Below are 24,358 nucleotides of genomic sequence, written 5' to 3' on the forward strand. Positions count from 1 at the left end.
CCCCGTTAAAAGGCTACTGCAAACTAATTAACTTTGGTAAGCTCAACAAAACTGTGCAAGACTGCCAAGAATCATAGATAAGAAATATTTCACAACACTACAGGCTTCAAATACCAACTTAATATACTGGAATGTCCACGAGGCTGGAGTTTCAAAATGACTTTGCTTCCTGCAAACAACGTTCGCTTCACAGCTGCCTTTTATCTTCTTGAAGGAGGGCCCATTACCTTGCAGCCTTACTCCCAAGTCACCCGTCCTATTGCAGCTGTTCTTTCCTGCGAGCAATCCTGCGCGCGCGCACACTTGGCACAGGCTCCTTGGGAACCTCCTTATCGCTGCTGCCAGCCCCCACAATCTCTGAAGGCAGCAGTCTACTCCCCAATGGTCCTGGCCCCTCATCTGAGTCCTTGCTCTCTTCAGCTGTCCTCACCTGCTGCCAGCTAACCACAACACCAACAATCTGGGTCCTCTTTACTCACTTCGGAAGGCTGAGTCAACCTTGAACCTGGTGAGATTTGAACTGTCAGATTGTAGGCAGCCGGCAGGCAGAAGAAGTAGCCTGCAGTACTACACTCTAACACTGCGCCACCATAGCTCATTGATCACGATTCTCAAAACTAAGACATCAAGTTCAGGATATATCTGTATATTTTTTTTTCTGTTTAGTTCCCACTGAAGTCCATGAGTGTCAATTAACTTTGCCCATTCTTTTGTAATATAATCTAAGTAACTAAATCTATATCCAATCTGCTAACCAGTAAAGCATGATTATAAAAACTGTAATCAGTGATCTTCATTTCTATCGGACTATAGTAATACATAAAAATAATCTGAATAGTTTAACAAAATTAGTGCTTTCGGGATATACAATAAAAGCTTACTTAAAAGCCTTCTAGACATTTTACTTTTTTAAAAAAATAATTTAATTTATACACCAGTGACCTCACTATCCAAAGCTACTCTGGTTATCCCTCCCGACACACAATCTATCTTACTTCCTTCTTTGGGATCTTGTTGTCATTTCTCCTGAGACTCAGGATACAGATGCAAAATCCATTCAACTTTGAAACAAGCACTCAGTACCAATGCCAGCACATTGTCCCTAACAGGATTCTTAACTCTGGACTGAGATTGACAATTATGAGAGTTTCCTCTCCCAACCCATCTCCCAAATCTGTCCCAACATTTCCCCCTCTAACATTGAAGAAATAGTCATGGTTCTTTTAAGAATCAGTGTCAACATTTAGAAGGAGAAGGACTCCTTTGACAGCTTCAGCCGGCTGTCTGCAGACAACACTACTATGAGAAAAAGATGTACAGGTAGTTCTTGACTTACAACATTTCATTTAATGACTTATGGTCAAAGTTACAACAGCCCTGAAAAAAGTGACTTATGACAGTTTTTCATACTTAAGACCATTTCAGCCTCCCCATGGTCACATGATCAAAATTCACACATTAGGGAACTGAGTCACATTTATGACTGTTGTGGTGTCCCAAGGTCATGTGATCTCCTTTTGCGACCTTCTGACAAGCAAAGTCAATGGGAAAACCAGATTCACTTAACAACCATATTACTAATTTAACAACTGCAGTGATTCACTTAACAACTGTGGGAAGAAAGGTCTTAAAATGGAGCAAAGCTCACTTAACAACTGTCTCACTTAGAACACAGAATTGGGGCTCACTTGTGGTCGTAAGTCGAGGGCTACCTGTATTACAGTTAAGCTCTGTTCTGAGCTATCCAAGGTCCTGAAAGTTCCCTGCTTATTGAAGATCAAGCAAGATATTGCATTGCAACATGAGTATCTGAGAGATAATTACATATCCTCTGGTCATTTTGCATGAGAATTCAAACTAAAATACAAATATTTTACTAATAATGAAGGTGAAAAATCAAACAGCAGTATTTTATGCCACATTTTCTTTTAGATTAAATAATCTTTCTGTGAATCAGTGCCTATTACTTTGGATTCTTACAACCAACCTCCTAGGAATTTGTGATAAAATATTCTTTGGTTAAAACGACTCTGGTAGATACATAGTATCTTTATGAGCATTCAATGATATTTTCAGTTGTGACTTTAAATAAAGTGTAAAATTTATTCTTTTTTTGTTCCAGCCATGATCTTATAAGGATGAAAAATCCCAAGTGCATTTTTGTAATTTCATTTTGACCTCTCCTTTCTTCTGAGTGATACACTAGAATATTTAATCCTTACAGTTGCTAGAGCTCAACCTCCTGGCTAAACACAGCACAACGACATTCTGTAAGAAGCTGTAGGTTTGTATGAGATTCAAGGCTGAACTTTGTGGCACCCCACACAATACCCCATTCCAATTTGATGAGTAATCATGGAGGAGTACTTGAGAGTGAGTTTTGGGTCAGCTATGTTAATGTTCATGCGAGCAAGCTAATCAGCATAACACGGGACATTTTATCAAATGTTTTGCTAAAATCAACATATATCTGGCCTACAGCATGCCCACATTTGGTAAAAGATATTATCAGTTAAAAAATGAGATAAAATAGCCTGGAAAAAATATTTTTGACAAATCCATTATGACTTCAAATAATTATCATGTACTTCATTCTTACAAATTAGTCTCTTTATGGCCTTCTCTACAATCTTCCCAGCAATCACAATTAAGATGATTGGTTATAATTCCCTGAACTATTCACTTCCCCTTTTTGAAAGCAGATACTATACAGGTCCTCCTTTAATTGTCTGACGCTTCATTCAAGTCTCCAAGATTAGTCAAGCACAATGGGTAAACAATCAATCAATCCTCCCCCACCTTCATCAATTATTAATCTACTCTGGTATAGAGCTCATCTGGCCCTGCAAACTTAAAGCTAGTTAAAATAAATAGGTTTTGCTTGTTTATCTTGGTTTATTCTAAAAGGAAAGGTAAGGGTAAAATGATCCACAGCTGTGTTTTATTAATGCTATCATTTGTGGATAAGGACAAAGGATATAGAATAGAATTTTCTTTATTGGCCAAGTCTGACTGGACACACAAGGAATTTGTGAAATATGAAAATACATATTTTACTGAAAAAAATATGTTTTACTGACTTAATATATTAATACTTAGTAGATTACATTGCTTAGAGGTTTTTTTCCTCTTTTCTTTGTACATGTTCCTTTCTGTTTCAGATAATGAAAGCTGCCATGCTAACAGCAGATGTAGATATAAGGTTTGCTTGTTCAGTTTGTTTGTTTGTTTGTTTGTTCAACCTAGACTTCAGCCCTGACCATTCTCTTCACAGTTGCCCTGATAAAACATGGAGGCTCTTCTTCTACAAGACTGAGTCAAGGCTGTTCTGCCTTTTCTATCACCGTGTTGTCATCTTCATGCAGTATATCAGCAGTTGTTTTGTTTACCTATTTATGCATTTTCTTCAGATAGCTGCTCGCTTGACACGTGAGTCAGAGCTATATAGACAATTTAAAGGAACAAAAGCTAAAATACAATAAAAGACACTGCACCAGAGACGCAGTGATCGATTCAAGGTGGATTTACAAAGTCTCCTGACTCAATACCTGAGGGACAGCTAGATCTTTAGAGCTTTTCAGAAAGCAAGCAGGATCGAGTCATCTGGGTGGGTAGGTGGGTGCGGAATGGCATTCCATGGTGACAACAACACGAAAGGCACATGGAAGGATCCTTTCTGTGTCGCTTTCAACATAGCAACAATTCAAGGCTGATGTTTTTCTTTATTTCTTCTTCCTGTAACTCAATGCCAGATTCTCCCACAGGTGGCTACATTGCTGAGAAAAGGCCCCTCCTTCAGGGCTCATCCAGGTTTCAGTAACGCACAGTAAGCCAGCTTTTTCATCCATGGTAAGAACCTATTACAAGTTAACCTGGCGCTAATCAACAGCAGCCTAAACCCAAGGTCACTGATAACCTTAGACACCAGAACTGAGCCAAGAGGCTGGAGGGTGCATCTTCCCTGCATCAAACCAACTTATCAAAACCCTGTAATCTCTCCCCAGGTCCAAATATCCTATTCGATGCTCAAATGTTAAACTTCTAGCTTGTCAGAATCCTTTATCCCAGGGGTTCCCAATGATGCTACAGAGCACTGCACACCAGAACAACTAGACACAAGAACATTTTTTCCTGAATACCATCACTCTGCTAAACAAATAATTCTGTTGTGGTTAGCTGCCAGCAGGTGCAGATGGCTGAGGAGAGTGAGGACTCAGATGAGGGGCCAGACTGCTGCCTTTAGAGATTCTGGGAGCTGGCAGCAGCAATGAGGAGTTTCCCGAGGAGCCTGTGCCAAGTACACCTGCATGCAGGATTGCTCACAGGAAAGAGCAGCTACAACAGCACGGGTAACTCGGGAGTAAGGCTGCAAGGTAATGCTCCCCCCTTCAAGAAGATAAAAGCCAGCTGTGAAATGAACTTTCTTTGCAGAAGGCAAAAACATTTTGAAACTCCAACCTCGTGGACATTCCAGTATCCTGAGTTTGTATTTGAAGATTCTTGTATTGCAAATTATTTCTTGTCTGTTATCTTTTGGCAGTCTCACACAGTTTGGCAAGGCTTGTGCTTATCACAGCTAATTATTTTGCAGAAGCATTAAAAGGTTTCTGTTCCCTTTGAGTTGTATTTGATTTGTTGGGAAAGGACGTGGGTCAGAACAAATTCCCTCAACACTTTCAAACTATTTACTAAGTCTGCATTACTATTATTATTAATCCTCCCATCCTTCCTTTCAGCCATCTCCTCCCACTTATGACTGCATGACTGTAACTTCGTTGCTTGTATCCTAATGATTTTTATTGACTGTTTCCTGGTATGATTTGATTGCTTATTGTAACCTATGACTATTATTAAGTGTTGTACCTTCTGATTCTTGACTCTTGATGACAGACACAATATAAAAGGCCCCACCAGCCATTAGAACAGACAACCCATTGATCACTTTCTTGCAATCCCAGTGACACCACATGTGGAAAATAAGATGGCCATCGCTTATGGATTCCATAGAAGCCACAGGACTTGGGCTAACCTTCAAATCAGCTGCCAATCTGACCCACTTCCTGTTGCTTCTGTTTCTTAGTACCTGCCCCACCCCCTAGAAATCCAGCATTTGAGGCCAGTGATGGCTCACTGCCATTACCAACACTCTGCAGTCAATAGCAGATGCCTTTTCCACAAATGAACAAGCACTCGGTGCCACCAGCCAGCAGCTTAGGGCCTAGCAGCTGATTGGCAGCATCTCCAGGCAAACACACATCACTGCTCATTACTGTCGCTGCAGATGCACAGCTGATCTCCTGGTCCAGATCAGCCTCTGACATCTTCTCTGGTTCTTGGATTATTTTCAGTGTTATTGGTTGCATCACTGAATTGGGTTCCCACAGAGCCACCCAATAACTGTTGACAGTTCCAGGGGCAGTAAAAGGCCCGGTGCTCTTTTCCACAGCCATTATCTTATCCACATATTATTTTCTCATCTTTTTCATTGATTATTAATCTTACTAAACATCTTTACTGAGTAAAAATGCTTCTAAAGAAGGAAAAGAAAAGTGAAGTAAAGTGTTAAGTAAATAGGAAATAAAAGAGAAAGGAACCAGAACAAAGAACAAAAAACAGGCTTCCAAACTTCTTTGCAGCAGTTATAAAGGAATTTACACGTTATTCCCCTCTGTGTCTTTTTTTTTCATTTTCTGATTTTTGCTAATACTTTTTTGTACTATAATCCATACTGGCTGTTTCCATGGTCTTCCATTGTTTTTGGAATTATTTGCAATTGTGTTTAAGCTTCCTTCCTAGATTTTCAATATACATTGTGATAATGTTGCTGTTCTTTGCAATAGTATATATCCCTATCCGGATTAATAGAAAACAATATTTGTTAATGGATTTTGCAAGTTTTGAAAATTGTTTCAATTTCTCATATATGCCTTTGGAGTTGAAGACAGCCTATTTCACAAGCAAATAAATTCCCTCAGCATACACCTGTTTCAGTTCCTAGTAGCTGAACAATAGAGCTTTTGCAGGACTTAGACACTGTATACTTTCTCTTCCCCATTGCTATAAATGGCCTTGTTTCTCTTTACAGTGTTCTCTTTTTCTTCCCCTGAAATACAGAGTATGAAAGAAACTAGATTTGACCTCAGAAAGTGAGAAGAGTACAAAAACTATTAAGAGTAGAGAAAAGACAACTGCTCCTGAGAAAATAGAATGTTTAAGAAATAAATTCAGAGCAATGCTATCTGATAGGCTTATAAGATTCTATTATTTTACCCTATAAGAACATTCTTGAAAACCCTGATACTTCAAAAGGCTGGCACAGATTGCTTCTTCCTAGAAAGCATGAAAATTGTCTCTAAATTCCAGCATGCAGAACATCTTCTATGTCATTTGCATCTGGTCATCATTGTTGCCACTGAGCTGCTCTTTTGTTTAACTGTTCATAGAAAGTGAATTCCTCTTTTACCTCCAGTTTTGGGATCCAACTGCCCCTCTTTAAGAAGTGAGATTAGAAATGTCATACGTATATCAACTTGAGGGACAAAAAAGCTGTGCAGAGCCAAACTTGAACATCAAACAATGTTCCAGCACCAAGAGGCTTCATCCCTATCTTGAGCAATTACAGTAAGACTAAATCTGTCTTTAACATTTGTAGTTGTAAGAGGAGATGCTTCCTTTCTCGTGTGCTAATAAAAATCCCTGCATAATTGCAGTCTTGCTTAAGTTCAGTATCTGGCGTGACAGAAATTGTTCAATAATGTACAGTGAAAATTAATTCAGGAAAACCATTATGAGGTTGAACTGTAGCCTACAGCATTGCCCATTGCAAAATGCAGGCATTCAATTCAATCTCTTTTAAATGGCTAATCTGGGGTAAAGTATTTTCTTTTAGAATAATACATTTTAATCAGTGCAACTATATATAACTAATTAAGAAGACTATTTCAGCATTGCTGTGCAAAGCTGTTTCTTTCTGGTTTTGCAATGAGATACATCAAGTGATTATTTGCATTCTGATGGTCATTTAAATATCACTAATAGAAGGAAGCAATATAATAAAGAATGTAGTACATAAGCTACTTAAAACTCATGGACTTCACTGACTTTTTCATTCCCCAAGGAAAAAAAATTGACCTAGCTTCCTGTTGCAAAACCAGGGGATTCTGGCAGAACAGGAAAATAAACTACATTATCTCCCACCACTATTCCCTTTATACAGGTAGTCCTTGACTTACAACAGTTCATTTAGTGACCATTCAAAGTTACAACAGCATTAAAAAAAGTGACATGGCTGTTTTTCACACTTACAACCTCTGTAGCATCGCCATGATCATGTGATCAAAATTCAGATGCTTGGCAACTGGTTCATATTGATGACTGTTGGCAACTGACTCCCACTTATGACTGCTGCTGCATCCCAAGGTCATATGATCCCCTTTTGTGACCTTCTCACAAGCAAATTCAATGGGCACACCAGATTCACTTAGCAACTGTGATGATTTCATTCTTCAACACAGTGACTAAAGTAGTAGACCAGCAAAATACTGTGGACATAATATATTTAGATTTCAGCAAGGCATTCGACAAAGTCGACCACAACCTACTTCTTGGTAAGCTGGAAAAAAGTGGAATAGATAGCACCACCACCAGATGGACTCGCAACTGGCTGACAAACCATACTCAACAAGTAGTTCTTAATGGGTCTAAGTCTACAACGAGGGAAGTAAGCAGTGGGGTTCCACAAGGTTCCGTCTTAGGCCCAATACTCTTCAATATCTTCATTAACGACTTAGATGAGGGAATAGAAGGGGAACTTACCAAATTTGCAGATGATACTAAGCTGGCAGGAATAGCTAACACCCAAGAAGATAGGCTCAAGATCCAGATGGATCTTGACAGACTAGAACACTGGGACATATCTAATAAAATAAAATTCAATGTAGAGAAAAGTAAAGTACTACACTTAGGCAAGAAAAGCTAAAAGTACACATATAGACTGGGTGAAACCAGGCTCAATAGCAGTAACTGTGAGAGGGATCTTGGAGTCTTAGTGGACAACCAGCTAAATATGAGCTAGCAGTGTGCAGCAGCTTTCAAAAAGGCTAATGCAATCCTAAATTGTTTTAACAGAGGGATACAATCAAGATCAAGGGAAGTACTAATACTACTCTATAAAGCCTTAGTAAGACCACACCTAGAGTACTGCATCCAGTTTTGTTCACCACATTATAAAAAAGATGTTGAGACTCTAGAAAAAGTACAGAGAAGAGCAACCAGGATGATTAGGGGACTGGAGGCTAAAACATACAAAGAACGGTTACAGGAACTGGGCTTGGCTAGTCTAGTAAAGAGAAGGACCAGGGGAGACATGATAGTGGTCTTCCAATATTTGAGGGGCTGCCACAGGGAGGAAGGGGTCAAACTATTTTCTAAAGCATCTGTAGGCCAGACTAGGAATAATGGATGGAAACTGAACAAGAAGAGATTTAACCTGGAAATAAGGAGAAGCTTTCTGACAGTGAGAACAATCAACCAATGGAACAGCTTGCCCTCGGAAGTTGTGGGAGAGCCATCACTTGAGACTTTCAAGAAGAGATTGGACTGCCATTTGTCAGAAATAGTGTAGGGTCTCCCACTTGGGTGGGGGTTGGACTAGATGACCTATAAGATCCCTTCCAACTCTGATTATCTGTTATCTAACTTAACAATTGTTGCAAGAAAGTTTGTAAAATGGAGCTAAACTCACTTAACAAATGTCTCACTTAACAACAGAAATGTTGGGGTCAATTGTGGTCATGTCGAGGACTATAATACAATAATCAAAAGCAAATGCATGCAATAATGAGTTATTATAATTAAATGGATTGGATATTGGTGCAATCCTATGTACAAGCCACATTGACTCAAGAATTCTTACTTGTGTGTGTGTGTGTGTGGTTTTAAATTGTCATATGTGCAGAGCTTCAACATAAAGTCTTTGGTCAGCTAAAATGCAGCTTTTAATTAGAAATGTAATCTTAAGTTAAGTGTTACCCGTCATTATCAAAGGAAAGGCAAAGAATGTAGCCTTCACTTGATTGTCTTAATTTTCAGACAATCACTATTTCAGTCAGCCAGAAACACAGCATGGCCTGAAAGATATGCTGTTATCACTTGGCAGAGAAATTGTTAATTAGTTCCTACCCAAAAAATATCCTACAGCTGCATTCTACTCCATCTCAGCTCTATTCTCTACTATTTCCACAGAAGCAAAAATCACACACACTTTTGGGTGATTCTGCTGAATCATCAGATGCAGTACCTTGGAGCAAAAATTAAGAAGCTCCCAGATGGGCAGCAGAATATTTAAATAAACATCCATCCATCCATGATTTTCTTCAAAACCCAATAGGAAGATGATGATACACTATCTTACAACAGAATGAAGGGAACACATTTACTTGCAGCTCTTACGTATTTTTGTATACTCCTACACGTTATCAGAGCTATCAAAAATGTAAATTTGCTTCGTGGTTTTCTTTCCTTAGATGACAAATCAAAACATTCTTATTAGATACAAGGGCTGTGAAGTCAAGACTTCTTCAAGTCAGACTCAACTCATGTTGATGTCATAGATACATCTGTGTACTGTTTTTTGGCAAAAATATGGACTTCTTTCTGAAAGGTTTGAGCTTGATTGATTTCTTGCAGATGTTTCATTATCCGAACTAAGTAGACCGACTACTACTGATGATGTTACATTGTTTGGGTAATGAAACATCTGCAAGAAATCAACCAAGCCCAGAGAGCACCAAGAAACCCTCATTTCAACCCTGAGCCACAACTATTCTCATTGATTAGGACTTTTGGCTTCTCACTCTTAATTAAAGCTCTGGGATTTTAAACAGTTCTCTCACCCAAGGACTCACTGGGTTCAACTGTCCCTAGTCTGGGTAGATGCTGCCACTTAGCTGAGCTTAAACCATTGAATCTTGCCTTTATGTGATTATCACACACCTTAACTAGTTTGGTCTGTGGAAAGATAGCATTGGTATTTGAAAAATCTTGTACTATTTACACAGGCAATCCCTATGTCTTTATCAAGTTTCAGCATTTTGCTACATGACTACTCTTAGCTGATCACTTACCCCAGAGACACTGGCAGCATATTAGATTATAATAATACATAATAAAGAATACTTATTTTTGTTGCTGTTTTCCCCACAAATTTGCAATTCAGAATGGAGATAATAATAAAATAATGTATAGGAGTTACAAATTTTCTAAAGTTCAATATCTAAAGTTATTTTGGCTTCAAAATCTTTAAAAGGACGGTCATTTCTCTCTTAATGAGTTTTGTTGACAATGTGTTAGTGAAGACATTAACCTCTCCATCAAACTAGTCTGCCTATGCTGTTATGTGCTATATTTTTTTAATCAGAAAATCATCACATATGTTGCAGAATATAAGGCATAATGGTTAACAAAAGTCCACAAGTGACTGAAAGTATATTTTAGTTTCTTAGGTAATGGATAGAATGTACCTGAGAATTCTAACCATATGTCAGCATAGAACAATAATACCATCCAGCCATGCAGAGTAACATGATTTTGGCAAGATTTTATTCTCTTTGATAAAGAGCTCCAACTACAATTATCATTACAGCTTCATATCCATGGAAAGACTGCATGATTTATTCATATAGCTGTATTAGACTTGAAGTCAGTCTTGGAGTACTTGGTTATGAAAATAAGCTGTCATTCTTTTAAAATGATGTGTTTTTTTCTGCTATTATCCAATCCTTATAGAGGATGTGCACTTTAAAATAGATGTAAGGTAATATTTGCATTGAAATTTAACTTTCGCAATTTATTTTTAAAAGATAGACCATAGCATAGAATAAATCCAAATTATTTTAGTGAAATTATTGAAATCTCAATCCAAGTCAAAACATCCACAGGATTGTGACTTTAACTCATACTGTGAATTTAGCCCTGAAAGAAATGGATATGCCGAAAAATAACAATGAAATGAAGAAATGTATTCTTTGTTGTATATATTATAAAACTTTTTGAGTTGGATGCTTGCCATTGTTCACATTTTTCATCAACAAAGAGAATAGCCTAATAAACACAAGACTATTTACATATTTTGAACTGTACTAATTGCGGCTCTATTTAAATATTGCCTAACTACTACCTATAAAAAAATACTTAAACAAAATAAACAAACAAACCATACAAATATAGCATACTTACCTTTATTACTGTTTGCCCTAGGATGATTTGCCCTTCTCAAAAATCTGCTTCAAGCAATTTGAAACAGATTTATATTTCCATCATGGGCCAACCATACTTTTTACAAGCAATAATGTATTTTGAAATGATATAGTAAACAAGTACACATGGACTTCAGCTAATTGTAACATGTTTACCATACATATCAAATATACATTATTTTCAAATGCTTTTAAAATATGTGGCTAACTCATAATGGAAACACATAGTTTCAATGCCAGTATTATGTAACTTCTAAACAACTCTGGCAGTTCAACAGAATGAAAACAGTCTTATGGGCCAAAGCTTAAAAATGTGAACTAGGTATAAATTGAAGGCTCCTCCTTGTATCAATGATTAGATAAAGATGCATAACCAAATAAAAATATCCTGGGATGAAACATGAGTTTATGAATCTGTTTCATTATTATAGTAAAAGTGAGTTTTGTTGCAAGTTTTGCTTAAATATTTATGTTTATCAAATAAATATAATAAATTTGAAGCATTTGTCAAGTGTGGTGAGTTGAAAATGCATATGTAAAACCATTTGAATGGATGGCAGTGTGCTTTTGTGTATGCATGGTATTGAGAGCATAAATATAATCATTCTCTTTAAATGATAGCTCTGGAAAAAGTAAGTATTGTACATCTGCTCCAAAGCTGGTTTAAACAAGCTTCAGAAATTCTTTTTAACCCTTTTATCTGCAGTGTCTAAAGGACATTTCTCTAGTTTCATCTTTATCACTAAGTCATATGTTTCTTTTCTGCAGGGAGTTGTGGAATAGACATTGCTGTTCCTATTGCTGTTCCTATTTACTGTATTTTCCCGTGTATAAGACAAAAAAACCTGCGAAACTGCAGATACCTTATCTCTGCAAACTAGCCTCACAAGCAAAACTTCCATTGCAGAGACAAACTAACAGGTTTCCTTCAATCATAAGCTTTATATAGCTGATGTCAGCTGATGCTGCAAAGAGCGTGTAGCCAGTGCCCACATGTGACAGGGAGCGGTAATGTCAAAGCATTCTGAGCCCATAAGAATGTCAGAAAACAAAAAAAGTACCAGTAAGCGAATGTCTTACTCTGCAAAATAAATGTCTTCTATTTAATGTTTAAAATATTGATTTCTGAATTTTGGGTAAGGAAAGTGGGGAGGGGAGCGGCGTCCTATATATGGGGGTGTCTTATACATGGAAAAATAGAGTGTATCCTTCCTTTATTTTGCACAACTCAAAATGATGTTCCCCACAATAACTATCCTGCTCCGAAAGCATCTTTCTTAAGGAAGAACTAAACCTCATTTATAATAATTCATTTAGTGACTGTTCAAAGTTACAAGGGCACTGAAATAAGTGACCATTTTTCACATGACCATTGCAGAATCCCCATGGTCACATGATCAAAATTCAGTTGCTTGACAACTGGTTCACATTTATGATGGTTGCAGTGTCCAGGGATCATGGGATCAGCTTTTGTGACCTTCTGACAAGCAAAGTCAATGGGGAAACCAGATTCACTTAACAACCATTAGTAACTTAACAACTGCAATGATTCACTTAACAGCTGTGGCAAGAAAGGTCATAAAATGAGGCAAATTCACTTAACAAATGTTTCCCTTAGCAACATAAATGTTAGGTTCAATTGTGGTTGTAACATAAGGACTACCTGTACTTTTCTGGTTTCTAATCCAGCACCTTAACCACAAACTGGCTCTGTATTGACCCTATTTTTTGGGCTGTGGATATCAAAGTGTCTAATCTAGGGAGGTATATATGTGTTGCCTCTCTGTTTGCGTGTATGAGTGTAATGGTCCACTTCCATTTCCTGAAGACATGTCTTCACAATGTCACTAATGTCTCCTAACAACTTGCTGCTAAGGCAGGCCAAAGATGGGTTTGGGTGTAGAAGAAATGTTTTGAATGGTATAATCATTAAGTTGTTCCATGTGGTGGTCCTCGTGTGCGTGGAAGAGGTGACAACACCTGGTTGGTGTTGATTATTTGATTTGTCAATTGCTTTCAGTTGGTCTATCAGATCTCTTATAGGAACACCATTTTCTGTCCAGCTACTGGGCTAGTAGTCTTTTCTATAGTTCTGTTTTGGCTGTGATGGTCACAGAACTTTAGCTTTCACAGACACTTTCTTTGTGTTTTCTTCTCATCCTATGAATGGATTCCTTGACTGACTTAAAGTAAGTTGCTGCTCTCATTGACATATAGTGCAACCCAAAGCACCTGGTAAATGATCACCACACACCTATCATTCCTTATCTTGAACACCACTTCCGTTTGTGCTAAGCTACAGGATGGGTAGTCACAGGACTTCCTATACATGTTGAAGGTTGACCCTCCTCTGCAGTCAGCATGCTTTTGCCTCAAAGGAGATCAGAATCCCAGCTCCTGCAGCTACTTTATTCAATGTGTTTTGAAGGGTAGAACCACCTTCACAATAAAATATTTTCTTAAACTCAATCTCTTCAATAACATTATCCAGGGACTACATTTTAGATGCCTAAATCCAGTTGACCACAAGAAAGTTTGGTGACAGTCGGTTTGGTGCATTGGTTGAGGCTCCAGGCTAGAAGCCAGGAAACTGTGGATTCTAGTCCCATCTTAGGCATGAAAACACAGCTAGGTGACTTTGGATCAATTACTGTCTTCCAGCACAATTCACCTCTTAGGGTTCTTGTCGTATGGAAAATAAGAGGAGAATGGAATATTTTTGTTACCTTGAGGTTTCGATGAAAAAAAAGAGGTTTAAAAATCTAAAGGAAATTAAAGCAGCCAAACCTACCTACTCTTTGCTGCCCTCTAGTGGCCAATTGATTTTTTTTTTAAATGTGCAAGAGTATCTCCCAACTTAATTTGTTCCTCACCAACTTCAGAACTGCAAGAACATTACTTTATTGACTCTATCTGAAGAACACAAATTTTGGACACCCCTACTACTTACATATTTATTTTACTGGGCTTATAATATAGGCCAGTCATGACAAATCTGTCCCTAAGCAATACAGTTATAAAGTGTAATGACCCCATCGCTTAACAATGGCAGAAGTCCTGGTTGCTTTCTGAACCCTAAGACTGTGCAGGTCTTTATGGGAGGACCTCATGACTGTGACAAGGGAAGACGAGGAATCTGGGCAAGCAGGCTGACAAGCAAGAACTACAGCTGGAGGGGTAGAGGGGCCAAACATGAGCACTGGGAAGCACAGGTGGGCAATTCTGCAGGTGGGCAATACACAGCACAGACACTATGGAACACAGAGGCAGGCAGATGCCATGGATGGACAAAAAAGACAGGGGGAAGGGGAGCGATTTGTAACCTCTTACTGACTTCCTCCTTGACTTAACTCATGGAAAGCCGGTAAGAGAAAGTAACAAACAGCAATCACAGGATCACAGGATATTGCAACCCTTGTAATTGTGAGCCCATTGCCAAGTGCTGGCATTTCAAACATTTGGTAGCAGGGAGTCTTCTTCAACAGTTGCAACTTTACAGATCAGTCTTAATTCCCCCTCGTTACAACACTGTTGTAAGTTTGAGCAATTGCCGAATGAGTAGTCAGAACCTAAGGACTACCTGTACTCTGTAACTACCCTACGTTGGATTAAACACAATATAATAAAAGAAAAACAAGCTGGGGATGTTATTTAACTTACATATAGCATTGGAACAATTGCTGATATAAACAGAAATCAAAAGGTCTTTTCCTGGTAGACAAAACAAGTTTAGAGCATCCCAGAAATGGCACCGTAGAAAGGGACACTCTACTTTTTTGGATAGGCACATATCATCTGGAATTCGGAGTCCCACATCTAAACCACCTTAAACAATGCACTCAGCAGTTGCAATGAGTCAGCAATGAGGAAGTAGAGGCTTTGACTTCAGCCCGCTGCCATTCAAAAAGTGGCATTTCAGAAACATACAACTCTCTCTTGGGCGGCCTTTGCAGCTTCCAAAAATTGCACAAGAACGGGGCAAGCTTTGGAGAATAGTCGGGTATTAGTGAATGCAGTCATATCACCCAAATCATCATGGCAAGTCACCTTTGACATGCGTGTTATAGTTTCACTATCACTCAATGAAGCCATCAATTATAGTTTCACTATCACTCAATGAAGCCATCAATGGAATTCCATGCTTCCTGCTCATTTGCATTTTCTAAAGAGAGGGCAAATGTAATTTTTTCTGTCTGAAGCATCTGGATGGATTCTGTCAATTTTTTAAACTTAAACTTTTTAGGAGAGGGGACTAGTTTCTTTTACCACCCTCAATTTGGTCCCATTCTATTTTGTTTCTTGTTGATTTATCTTACTGATGCAGACAGGCAAAGACAGGCAAACTAAATCCCGAGAGTCTTTACATTATTTTTTTCCAACAATCCACTGAATTGGAAAGAATAAAAAAGTGCCTATATGTATTAAACAATCAAGTCTACAGTAAATACTGCCCTAGTTTCTATGAAAACACTAAAAGAAAAAGTTAAATTAGATTATATATACAGTTAACGGTGGCCTGAAAAGACCTTCCTAATTGGAGCTTTTCAGAGTTATTTTTTTCAGATATCAAAACCACTATAATAATGTATCAGTTTGAACTATGAATTATAACCCATTGCTTTAAAAATAATCAGCAGAATTCTGAAGTGTAATGTTAGCACCCCTGAAATGCCTGCATGTATAGTACAAATAAGGGTAACTAGCTACAGGGAATACCAAGAGAGGAGTAAACTGGTTGTCCTACATATTCCCAAGCCATTGTAATTTAATCACATTTATTTATGTAATCACCGTAATAAAGAAGTCAACAATTGCTTATTACAGCCATAAAGCCAAATGCAGTACAATATCCAATCACAGTGCTCTCTCTCTCTCTCTCTCTCTCTCTCTCACACACACACACACACACACACACACACACACTATACTGATCCATTTTGTGTGTGTGTGTGTGTGTGTGTGTGTATGTGTACCGTTGTAGCTATTGTCTATCCACTGCAGGATAAAAGCATCTGAACCGTTCAAAGTTACAATGGCACTGAAAAAAGGAGCTTATGACCATTTTTCACACTTATGACTGTTGCAGCATCTCCCTGGTCATGTGATGGTCGGATGCTTGACAACTGAGTCACATTTAGGAAGTTTGCAGGAATTCGAGGTTGTGTGATTCCTTTTCCTGACCTTCTCACAAGCAAAGTCAATGGGGAAGCTGGATTCACTTAACGACGGTGTTACTAATTTAACAACAGTGGTGATTCACTTAACAAATGTGGCAAGAAAAGTCATAAAATGGGACAAAATTCACTTAACAAATTTCTCACTTAACAACATAAATTTTCAGCTCAATTGTGAACGGAAATTGAGGACTACTTGTAGACACACACACACACACACACACACACACACACACACACACACGGGACCAGTATAATATGATCCAAAGATTAATAAGAATATGTACAATAAAGTAACATGAAATATATTTATATTTTTATATTTATAAATAATAGCATAGTATATATTTACAAATATAAAATATATTTATATAATATTTATGTTATGTCATATTATACTGTAATAATTATGGTATACTAGAACATATGGTAAAAAAAGTAAGGTTCTACATTTAGGCAAGAAAAACAAAATGCACAGGTACAGTATATGTGGTACCTCACACAATAGTACTAACTGTGAAAAGGATCTCTGAGTGTGCAGCAGCTGCCAAAAAAGCCAACACAGTTCTAGGCTGCATTAATAGAGGGATAGAATCAAGATCATGCGAAGTGCTACTACCACTTCATAATGCCTTGGTAAGGCCACACTTGGAATACTGCATTCAGTTTGGTCGCCATGATGTAAAAACGATGTTGAGACTCTAGAAAGAGTGCAGAGAAAAGCAACAAAGAAGATTAGGGGACTGGAGGCTAAAGCATATAAAGAATGGTTGCTGGAACTTGGTATCTCCAGTTTGATGAAAAGAAGGACTAGGGGTAACATGATAGCAGTGCCCTAATATCTCAGGAAGCTGCCACAAAGAAGAGGGAGTCAAGCTATTCTCCATATTCTCTGATGATTTGTTCAAGAAGCAATGGGTGGAAACTAATCAAGGAGAGAAGCAACCTAGAACTAAGGATAAATTTCCTGACTGTTAGAACAATTAATCAGTGGAACAACTTGCCACCAGAAGTTGTGAATGCTCCAACACTGGAAATTTTAAAAAAGATGTTGGATAACCATTTGTCTGAAGTGGTGTAGGGTTTCCTGCCTAGGCAGGCGGTTGGACTAGAAGACCCACAAGGTCCCTTCCAACTCTGTTATTCTATTCTATATCATATTATTAACTGAGTAATAAACAAATATCTAAATTTAGTCAACATTGTGGAATATTGGACAGAGAGCACAAAATGAACAACCTGGGAGGATATTTTAGAATCGTATCTTATGCACCTGATGACGTGAGGTACAACTGATAAAACTTCTGCCACTGAATAAAAATTGTTAGTGGAAAAAGGTTCCTTACTACATTGTTCATGATCTACACAGGCACCCAGCAGTTCAGTAGTTTAGGTTTATGTTACTAATAAAATGTGCAGCTCCAAAAATGGAATTAAGGTCAGCGTAACAACCCTGCAATTTAAGCACTGGTTGATGACAGAACCAATTAAATTATCATCATTAACTGAATCTCGATTTGATCTTAGCAGAAGATCTTGGAATAGATCCACTGACCCCAGAAGGCTTAACTTAGTCAAGCTTAAAAGAACTGGTTTCAATTAGACTACTGTAAACGTGATTAGGTTGGAATCTAGCATATCTTTTTACACAAATTGATTTCTCTTGTTAACATTGTGCAATGTTAAGTATGTTCCATGTTTGACATTTTATAACATGCATCAAATCAATTCTGTAGACTACAAAATATAATTACCATATAATAAAGAATATAATTCAGCATCTCCACTTCATTACTATAGTGTCCTACAGTTGAAAAGGGTTCTGAATATGATAGTCGCCATTTGATATGAAGGAAATACACATAAATTAAAACAACTTGGTAGGTCCTCATAGCTCTGAGACCATATTATTCAATCGAAACTTTATAAACCATGATGATTCAGGATCTTAACAAATTTATATTAGCTGCTGCTAATGCATATAGCTTTGAGAATTATTAGCAGGGACTGCTACTGAACCTAGCCACTTCTCAGATATCTCACATAGAAAGCAAATGCTAAAAGACATTTTTAAAACTTGTAAGTAATGTGGAGAAAAATTTATTTGTGAAGAACAAAATAACTGGTTTATTTTATCCACTAATATTCCAGGCAAAACACCATTACTGGAGAAATGGTACAGTAGTATAAATAAATAAACAATATGGAAAAATAAGCATATTTTAAGTTACCTTTTAATTTTAATTTATTTTTTAATTAATTTTGATTTTTATCTAGCCACCAGTGGATTACTGCATCTATAGAGGTACTGAGCAAAGTGTTTGTATAGTATTCTAATACCATGGTTAATTTTAACCAGATAATCTGAGTCATAATTGCTGTAGATAATTGCTTTAGAAACCAGATTAATATAGATCAATCTGTAATCTAAATCGTTAGATTAATATAAACCAAAACCAACATCATAACTGACATAATAGATAATTCAGAGAGAGAAAAAAATCTGGCTTTCCCTTGCAGTTATTCATGCAAAATTACTGCACACCCTGCCCAAAATTGGATTATAGAATTACTCTATAATAGAACAGAATTATTCCATTACTTATTTATAAAGTCTGGCAGTGGGGCATTTGAATATTCACTATACAAAATCTGGGACATATTTTATTGACTACTTAATTAAACACGCTACATACAGAAAGCATAGACACTGAGGTAAGCACCCAGAGAGGAAAAACAAATCAGTATTTTCCCTTTTATGATTAAACTGGATTTGGAGAGAGCCAGTCTGAAGACGAGCAAGGAATATACATGCTTTCTCTAGTGCAGGATTGCCATCTTCCATATTTCTGATTTTGCATTAAGACAGCAAAGAAAATTCATTTCAATAGGTCTCTAGAGGGATTATGGACCACTGGTTTTATTTGATATTATTGATATATATTGTAATACATTTCAATAATTAAACAAAAAAATTCCCTGTATTAAATGCATTGCGCCCGCTAGAAACTGGCTTCATCATATTTTATTTGAATACGAAGGGAAGTAAGTAAATGAGAAAAAAAATTTAGACAACATACTGATAGAAAACCTACCTTTTCAAGTTCCAGTATTCAGATCGTTAAAACCATATATCAACAGCACTTAGCACTTAGACTTATATACAACTTCGCAGTGCTTTTACAGCCCTCTCTAAGCAGTTTACAGAGTCGGCATATTGCCCTCAACAATCTGGGTCCTCATTTTACCAACCTCGGAAGAAGGGAAGGCTGAGTCAACCTTGAGCCAGTCAGGATTGAACTGCTGGCATCCGGCAGTCAGCAGAAGTAGCCTGCAGTACTGCATTCTAACCACTGCACCAATGTGGCTCTTATCATATCATAAACAATTGCACTCATATAACACACATATATAAATACATAAATAAAAATACATTACCGTGTAATTAAACAGCAGTCATGTATTATGGTCTCCTCGACAAACATGCCTCTTTCCTCATCAGTTTCAACCAAGCGACCATCATGATACCAATGCACCTGTGTTGTAATGTCGAGGTATGTTGCTGTACACTGAAATGGTAAGCGATCACCATGAAAAACCACCTGTTTCTGTGATGGTATCAATTCAAAAAGAGGCAACTCCAATGGATCAGCTATAGATGGGAGTATAAAGAAAATTATTTTTTATTCCATTAATAAGAACATTGTCCTCTTTAAAAATATATATATATCAGTACTAGATTCAATAAATAAAATATGAACAAGATTATTATTTACAATGCATTTCTAAGCATGTCTGTTCAGAAATAACACCCAACATAGGATTATAGCCTTAATTTTGATACACATTTTTTTAATACACAATGCACTGACTTTTCGATTTCCACTGTTCATCCTCAAAATGAATTCTGCACAAGGGTAAGAAATTATAGTTTTCAAGTATCTACTGGTGATAATCGATTTCATCTAACGACCATATATTCTTGACTGCATGATCCAGAGAAAAAAACTTCTTATTGCCAATTAAAATTAAGTGGAAGTAGCAGAAGATAAGATACACTAAAATTATTAGGACTAAAAAGCAAAGGTGAGGGAGCATGGGCACTGCAACACCATCCAATGTAATCAAGGAAGTTGAGTTGCTTTCCATTCCTTAAAAGAAATGGAAAATTAAAATGTTTGTTCATAAGCTTCACAAGGACACTCATTCATGTCATTAGTCTGCTATTTATTTTTCATTTATTATATCATAATCTGGAAGATGTTCTAAGAGTTATCACAAGAGAAGAACATATCTTGTGTGATGACCCAAGACAAGTCATGGAGGCAACACAGTCAGCTGATAGTTCAAACTCCCTTATGTTGCTCCAACTTTCCCCCAAACTTCCCACATTTATGGCAAGTCCCAGAGCAAAACGCTCACGCACACCCCTCCAGCAGCCTCTGGAGTGAGCCAAGGGAACAAGGCAATGAGTCCACAAAGCAAAGGAACTAGGCAAGAAGTCCACTGAACTCCAGACATCGTCAACAGCACACAAAACTCCATGAATTCAGTGTTTGTTTCTGACAAAAACCCCTCCCCACAGCGTCTCCTTAAGTCTCAGTCTTCAGGTGTGCCTTATGAAGAGGGTCAGGGCGCTCTCGTCCTGAGTCATCGAGTTGGCCTGCGCTATTCCTGCCTTCTCTCCACTCTCCATGCTCATGGATCAGGAGGGCCAATCCTTGCTCGTTGTCTGAGCCTCATCGCTTATCTCCACTGCCTGCCCACTCTTCCCCCCATTTCTCAGTCATTCTTCCCCCGTTCTTTCCTGCTGGCAAGCATCCCAAGCCCAAGGGACCTGAGGCTACCTCATCTAGCTCCTCCCCGTGTTTCTCCAAAGCCAACAAGGCTGCCCCCTCGATCTCCGTTGGCCCCAGCTCCAGCTCATCCTCTTCTGCTGACTCAGGCTCCAATGGGGCCATGACAATCTTGTGGTGGGATACAGTGGTGATATTCTACCGGTTCAGCCTGGTTCGGCTAAGCCGGGAGCAGCAATAAGCAGTGGAGACCGAACCGGTTCTCTATGCCACTCTGCTGTTGGGCCCACCCGCCTGCCCGCCGAGGCTCCCATACTCACATTTATCCTATGTTTTTGAAGCGCAACTCCTTTGCGCGGCACAAGCCTCTGCGCCTGCGCAAATGTCTTTGCATCTGCACAAAGTGCGCATTTGGCGCACGCATGTACGCAAAGTGTGTGCAAATGCACATGCGCAAAGCGCGCCCACCAACCCATGCCCACCGAACCAGTGGTAAAACATTTTGAATCCCACCAATGGTGGGATATAAACAGAGAGCCTTCAATTTATGACCATAATTGAGCCTAGAAATATGGTTATAAGCTGCAGTTGTAAGTTTGAGGGATCACATGACTGGACACAATTTTTAAACATCTTTTTTTGGGGGGGGGGTTGTTAACTGAATGCCATGGTCATTAAGCAAATCATTTTTCCTCAATAGGTAGTTTTCTTTTTTGCCGGAAATCAGTAAAAGAAAAAATCACAAATTGCAGTATTGTGACTGGGGGATATTGCAAATGGCGGTAAAGATGAGTTGGGTACCAAGCACCCAAAGCATGATCACATGACTGTGGGGAAGGCGTGTGCAGCCGTTGTAACTTTGGAAACTTTGTAAGTAGTTTTTGGGGAGTCTATCATAACTTTGTACAATAACTAAGCAACCAGTTGTAAGTAGAGGACTATCTGTACTCGGCAACCTCACCAACACTTCTGGGATTAACGTATGGTTCGTTTCAAGGTCATTGTTAGCTACATGTTTTCATCTTTTTAACCTAAGCACAAAATGGTTGTATCAGCAGAAAAAGCTACTGATTCAAAGATACAGAATCCAAAGCTACACGACTCTCAAGCCAACCAGTTTATTTACTCACATTAAAAAAAAAGTCAAATCAATAGCATGCACTGACATCTACACACACACACACACACACACACACACACACATATACACAAATCCCTTCCTCCTTTCCCTGCTTCTCCTCCTTCTAGAATGGGCTAAATCCAAGCTATTGCACTATTAAAGCCTATCTGAACAGCATTATATAGCAAAACAAAATCAGGCAGAAAAGCGCCTTTTTTGCTGTAAAAGATTCAAATGCCATGTCTTCTTTGTACAGAAATTTTGTTTCACAACTCACGATACCTACATATTTCACAAAAAAAAACCAAGATGGTAGTGCAGACTCAGGCAAAATGCATGTTTAATTCTACGTGGTGTATTTATATTTATTCAGATGTTTTATTACATTCAGGTAGTTGCTTATCTGCTTAAAAGGGAAATGATTAATATTCCCAGTTCAGAGTACAATAAAAACAGAAGCAAATCTTTCCGAAAAAAAGAAAAGGGCTTTTTTCTTTATTGAAAAATTATTGGAAAGATTCTTATATCTACCTGATAATATTAAAATGGCTAAAAATTTTATATCATTCATAGCACCAATATGCTGTAATTTTATATCCTGTATTTTTTTTCTAAAACATATGTACTTATAACCAACTATCATTTTTATCTATGTTCTTTTCCTTATAGCAGATACAAAAACTGGTATTTATAGTTTGGACAAATCCATGCAATTGTGCATGCTGGCCACAGGGATAGTAATCTATCCAAAATATTTGGTGGCCATTAGCTTGCTTTTATATAGAATATATACATATATATATATACAAGCAGTCATTTAATCTATCAACACACCATATATCAGATTTTTTTAATGTTGAAATATCATGAAGTATCTTGTTGCAGAAAAGAATTGATTCATTTGATAGCTATCCATGAAGGGTTTTTTTTTTTTCATTTTCTGGTAAATACTGGGATACACTGATATATTAACACCTGAAGAGTTGTGATATTCATGATTAAAATATAAAATGTCTTACTTATTCAGAACAAGCATAACTATTTCATTTCAATTCTAGTTCCAAAATGTATCATTGGAACATTTCTGTTCAGGATATTAGGAAATATTACAAACTTCCAGAAATCCAGTTAGCAAGGACATTAATGATTATTATTAAATGATATAATCTCAAAACATCTGAAGGATGCCAAGTAAAAGGAGAATAGATTGTGTCATTTATAAGTTTCTACTAGAAAGTATGCTCCTCCCATGTTATATTAACATGGAAGTATTGAGTTTTAAACTGCAAATATCAGCAATCACAGAATCTTGTCAAAACAAGTCTAGAGATTGAAGATTGGAGACGTGATAAGTGCCGTTATAATTTTCAGGACCAGGTGATAGCATTACAAAGAGAAATTAGCTTAACTGTGTAACATTTCTATTGTTGGCTATTCAAATGTTCCACCTTACTGATTTTTTAATTGTCTGGATGTTGGTAGAATAGAATAGAATTCTTTATTGGCCAAGTGTGGTTGGATACACAAGGAATTTGTCGTGGTGCAAATACTCTCAGTATACATAAAAGAAAAGATACATTCGTCAAGAGTACCACTTATGTGTGAAAGGTAAGAACTTTGGGGGAAAGATATAGGATTTTTCTGTGGTATTCTTTGCTGTAGCCCTCTCCAGAAGTTTAGTTGGCACCAACTTGGTATCTTTTCAAAAAGCTTATGGGGTATTCATAAGTGAGTATAACTTGGTAGTTGGATGATTATTTGTTTCTGTTTAATGTTTCAATGAGTATTGTAAACTAATGTGAATAGCAGCGTGAAATTCTGTTCAGTCATTCAGTCATCACCCTACTGAAGATACCATACAACCAAAGATTCATTGAGCAAACATGCACATGCACAATAAATATCTCTTTTGTTACTTATATGATAGAGAATGTAGATCCTTGGCAGTCATATTGGATCTTAATTCTCTAAACAACAATACAAATTTCTTGTGCTAGATTTTAATTGTTAAAT

General features: G+C 37.6%; 1 protein-coding gene across 2 annotated transcripts in view; it reads right to left on the reverse strand.

Moving 5' to 3' along the window:
- Window positions 1-24,358, reverse strand: part of ADGRA1 (adhesion G protein-coupled receptor A1) — a 392,880-nt gene that overhangs the window by 217,134 nt on the left and 151,388 nt on the right. For both annotated transcript variants that reach the window (XM_026710526.2, XM_087932478.1), the window contains exon 7: window positions 19,868-20,081. In XM_026710526.2, coding sequence (XP_026566311.1) covers window positions 19,868-20,081 — 214 coding nt within the window. The remainder of the gene's footprint in view (window positions 1-19,867; window positions 20,082-24,358) is intronic.

The sequence above is a fragment of the Pseudonaja textilis genome, chromosome 4 (assembly GCF_049901715.1).
Source record: "Pseudonaja textilis isolate UNSWEBS1 chromosome 4, rPseTex1.2, whole genome shotgun sequence".
NCBI classification, from domain to species: Eukaryota; Metazoa; Chordata; class Lepidosauria; order Squamata; family Elapidae; genus Pseudonaja; species Pseudonaja textilis.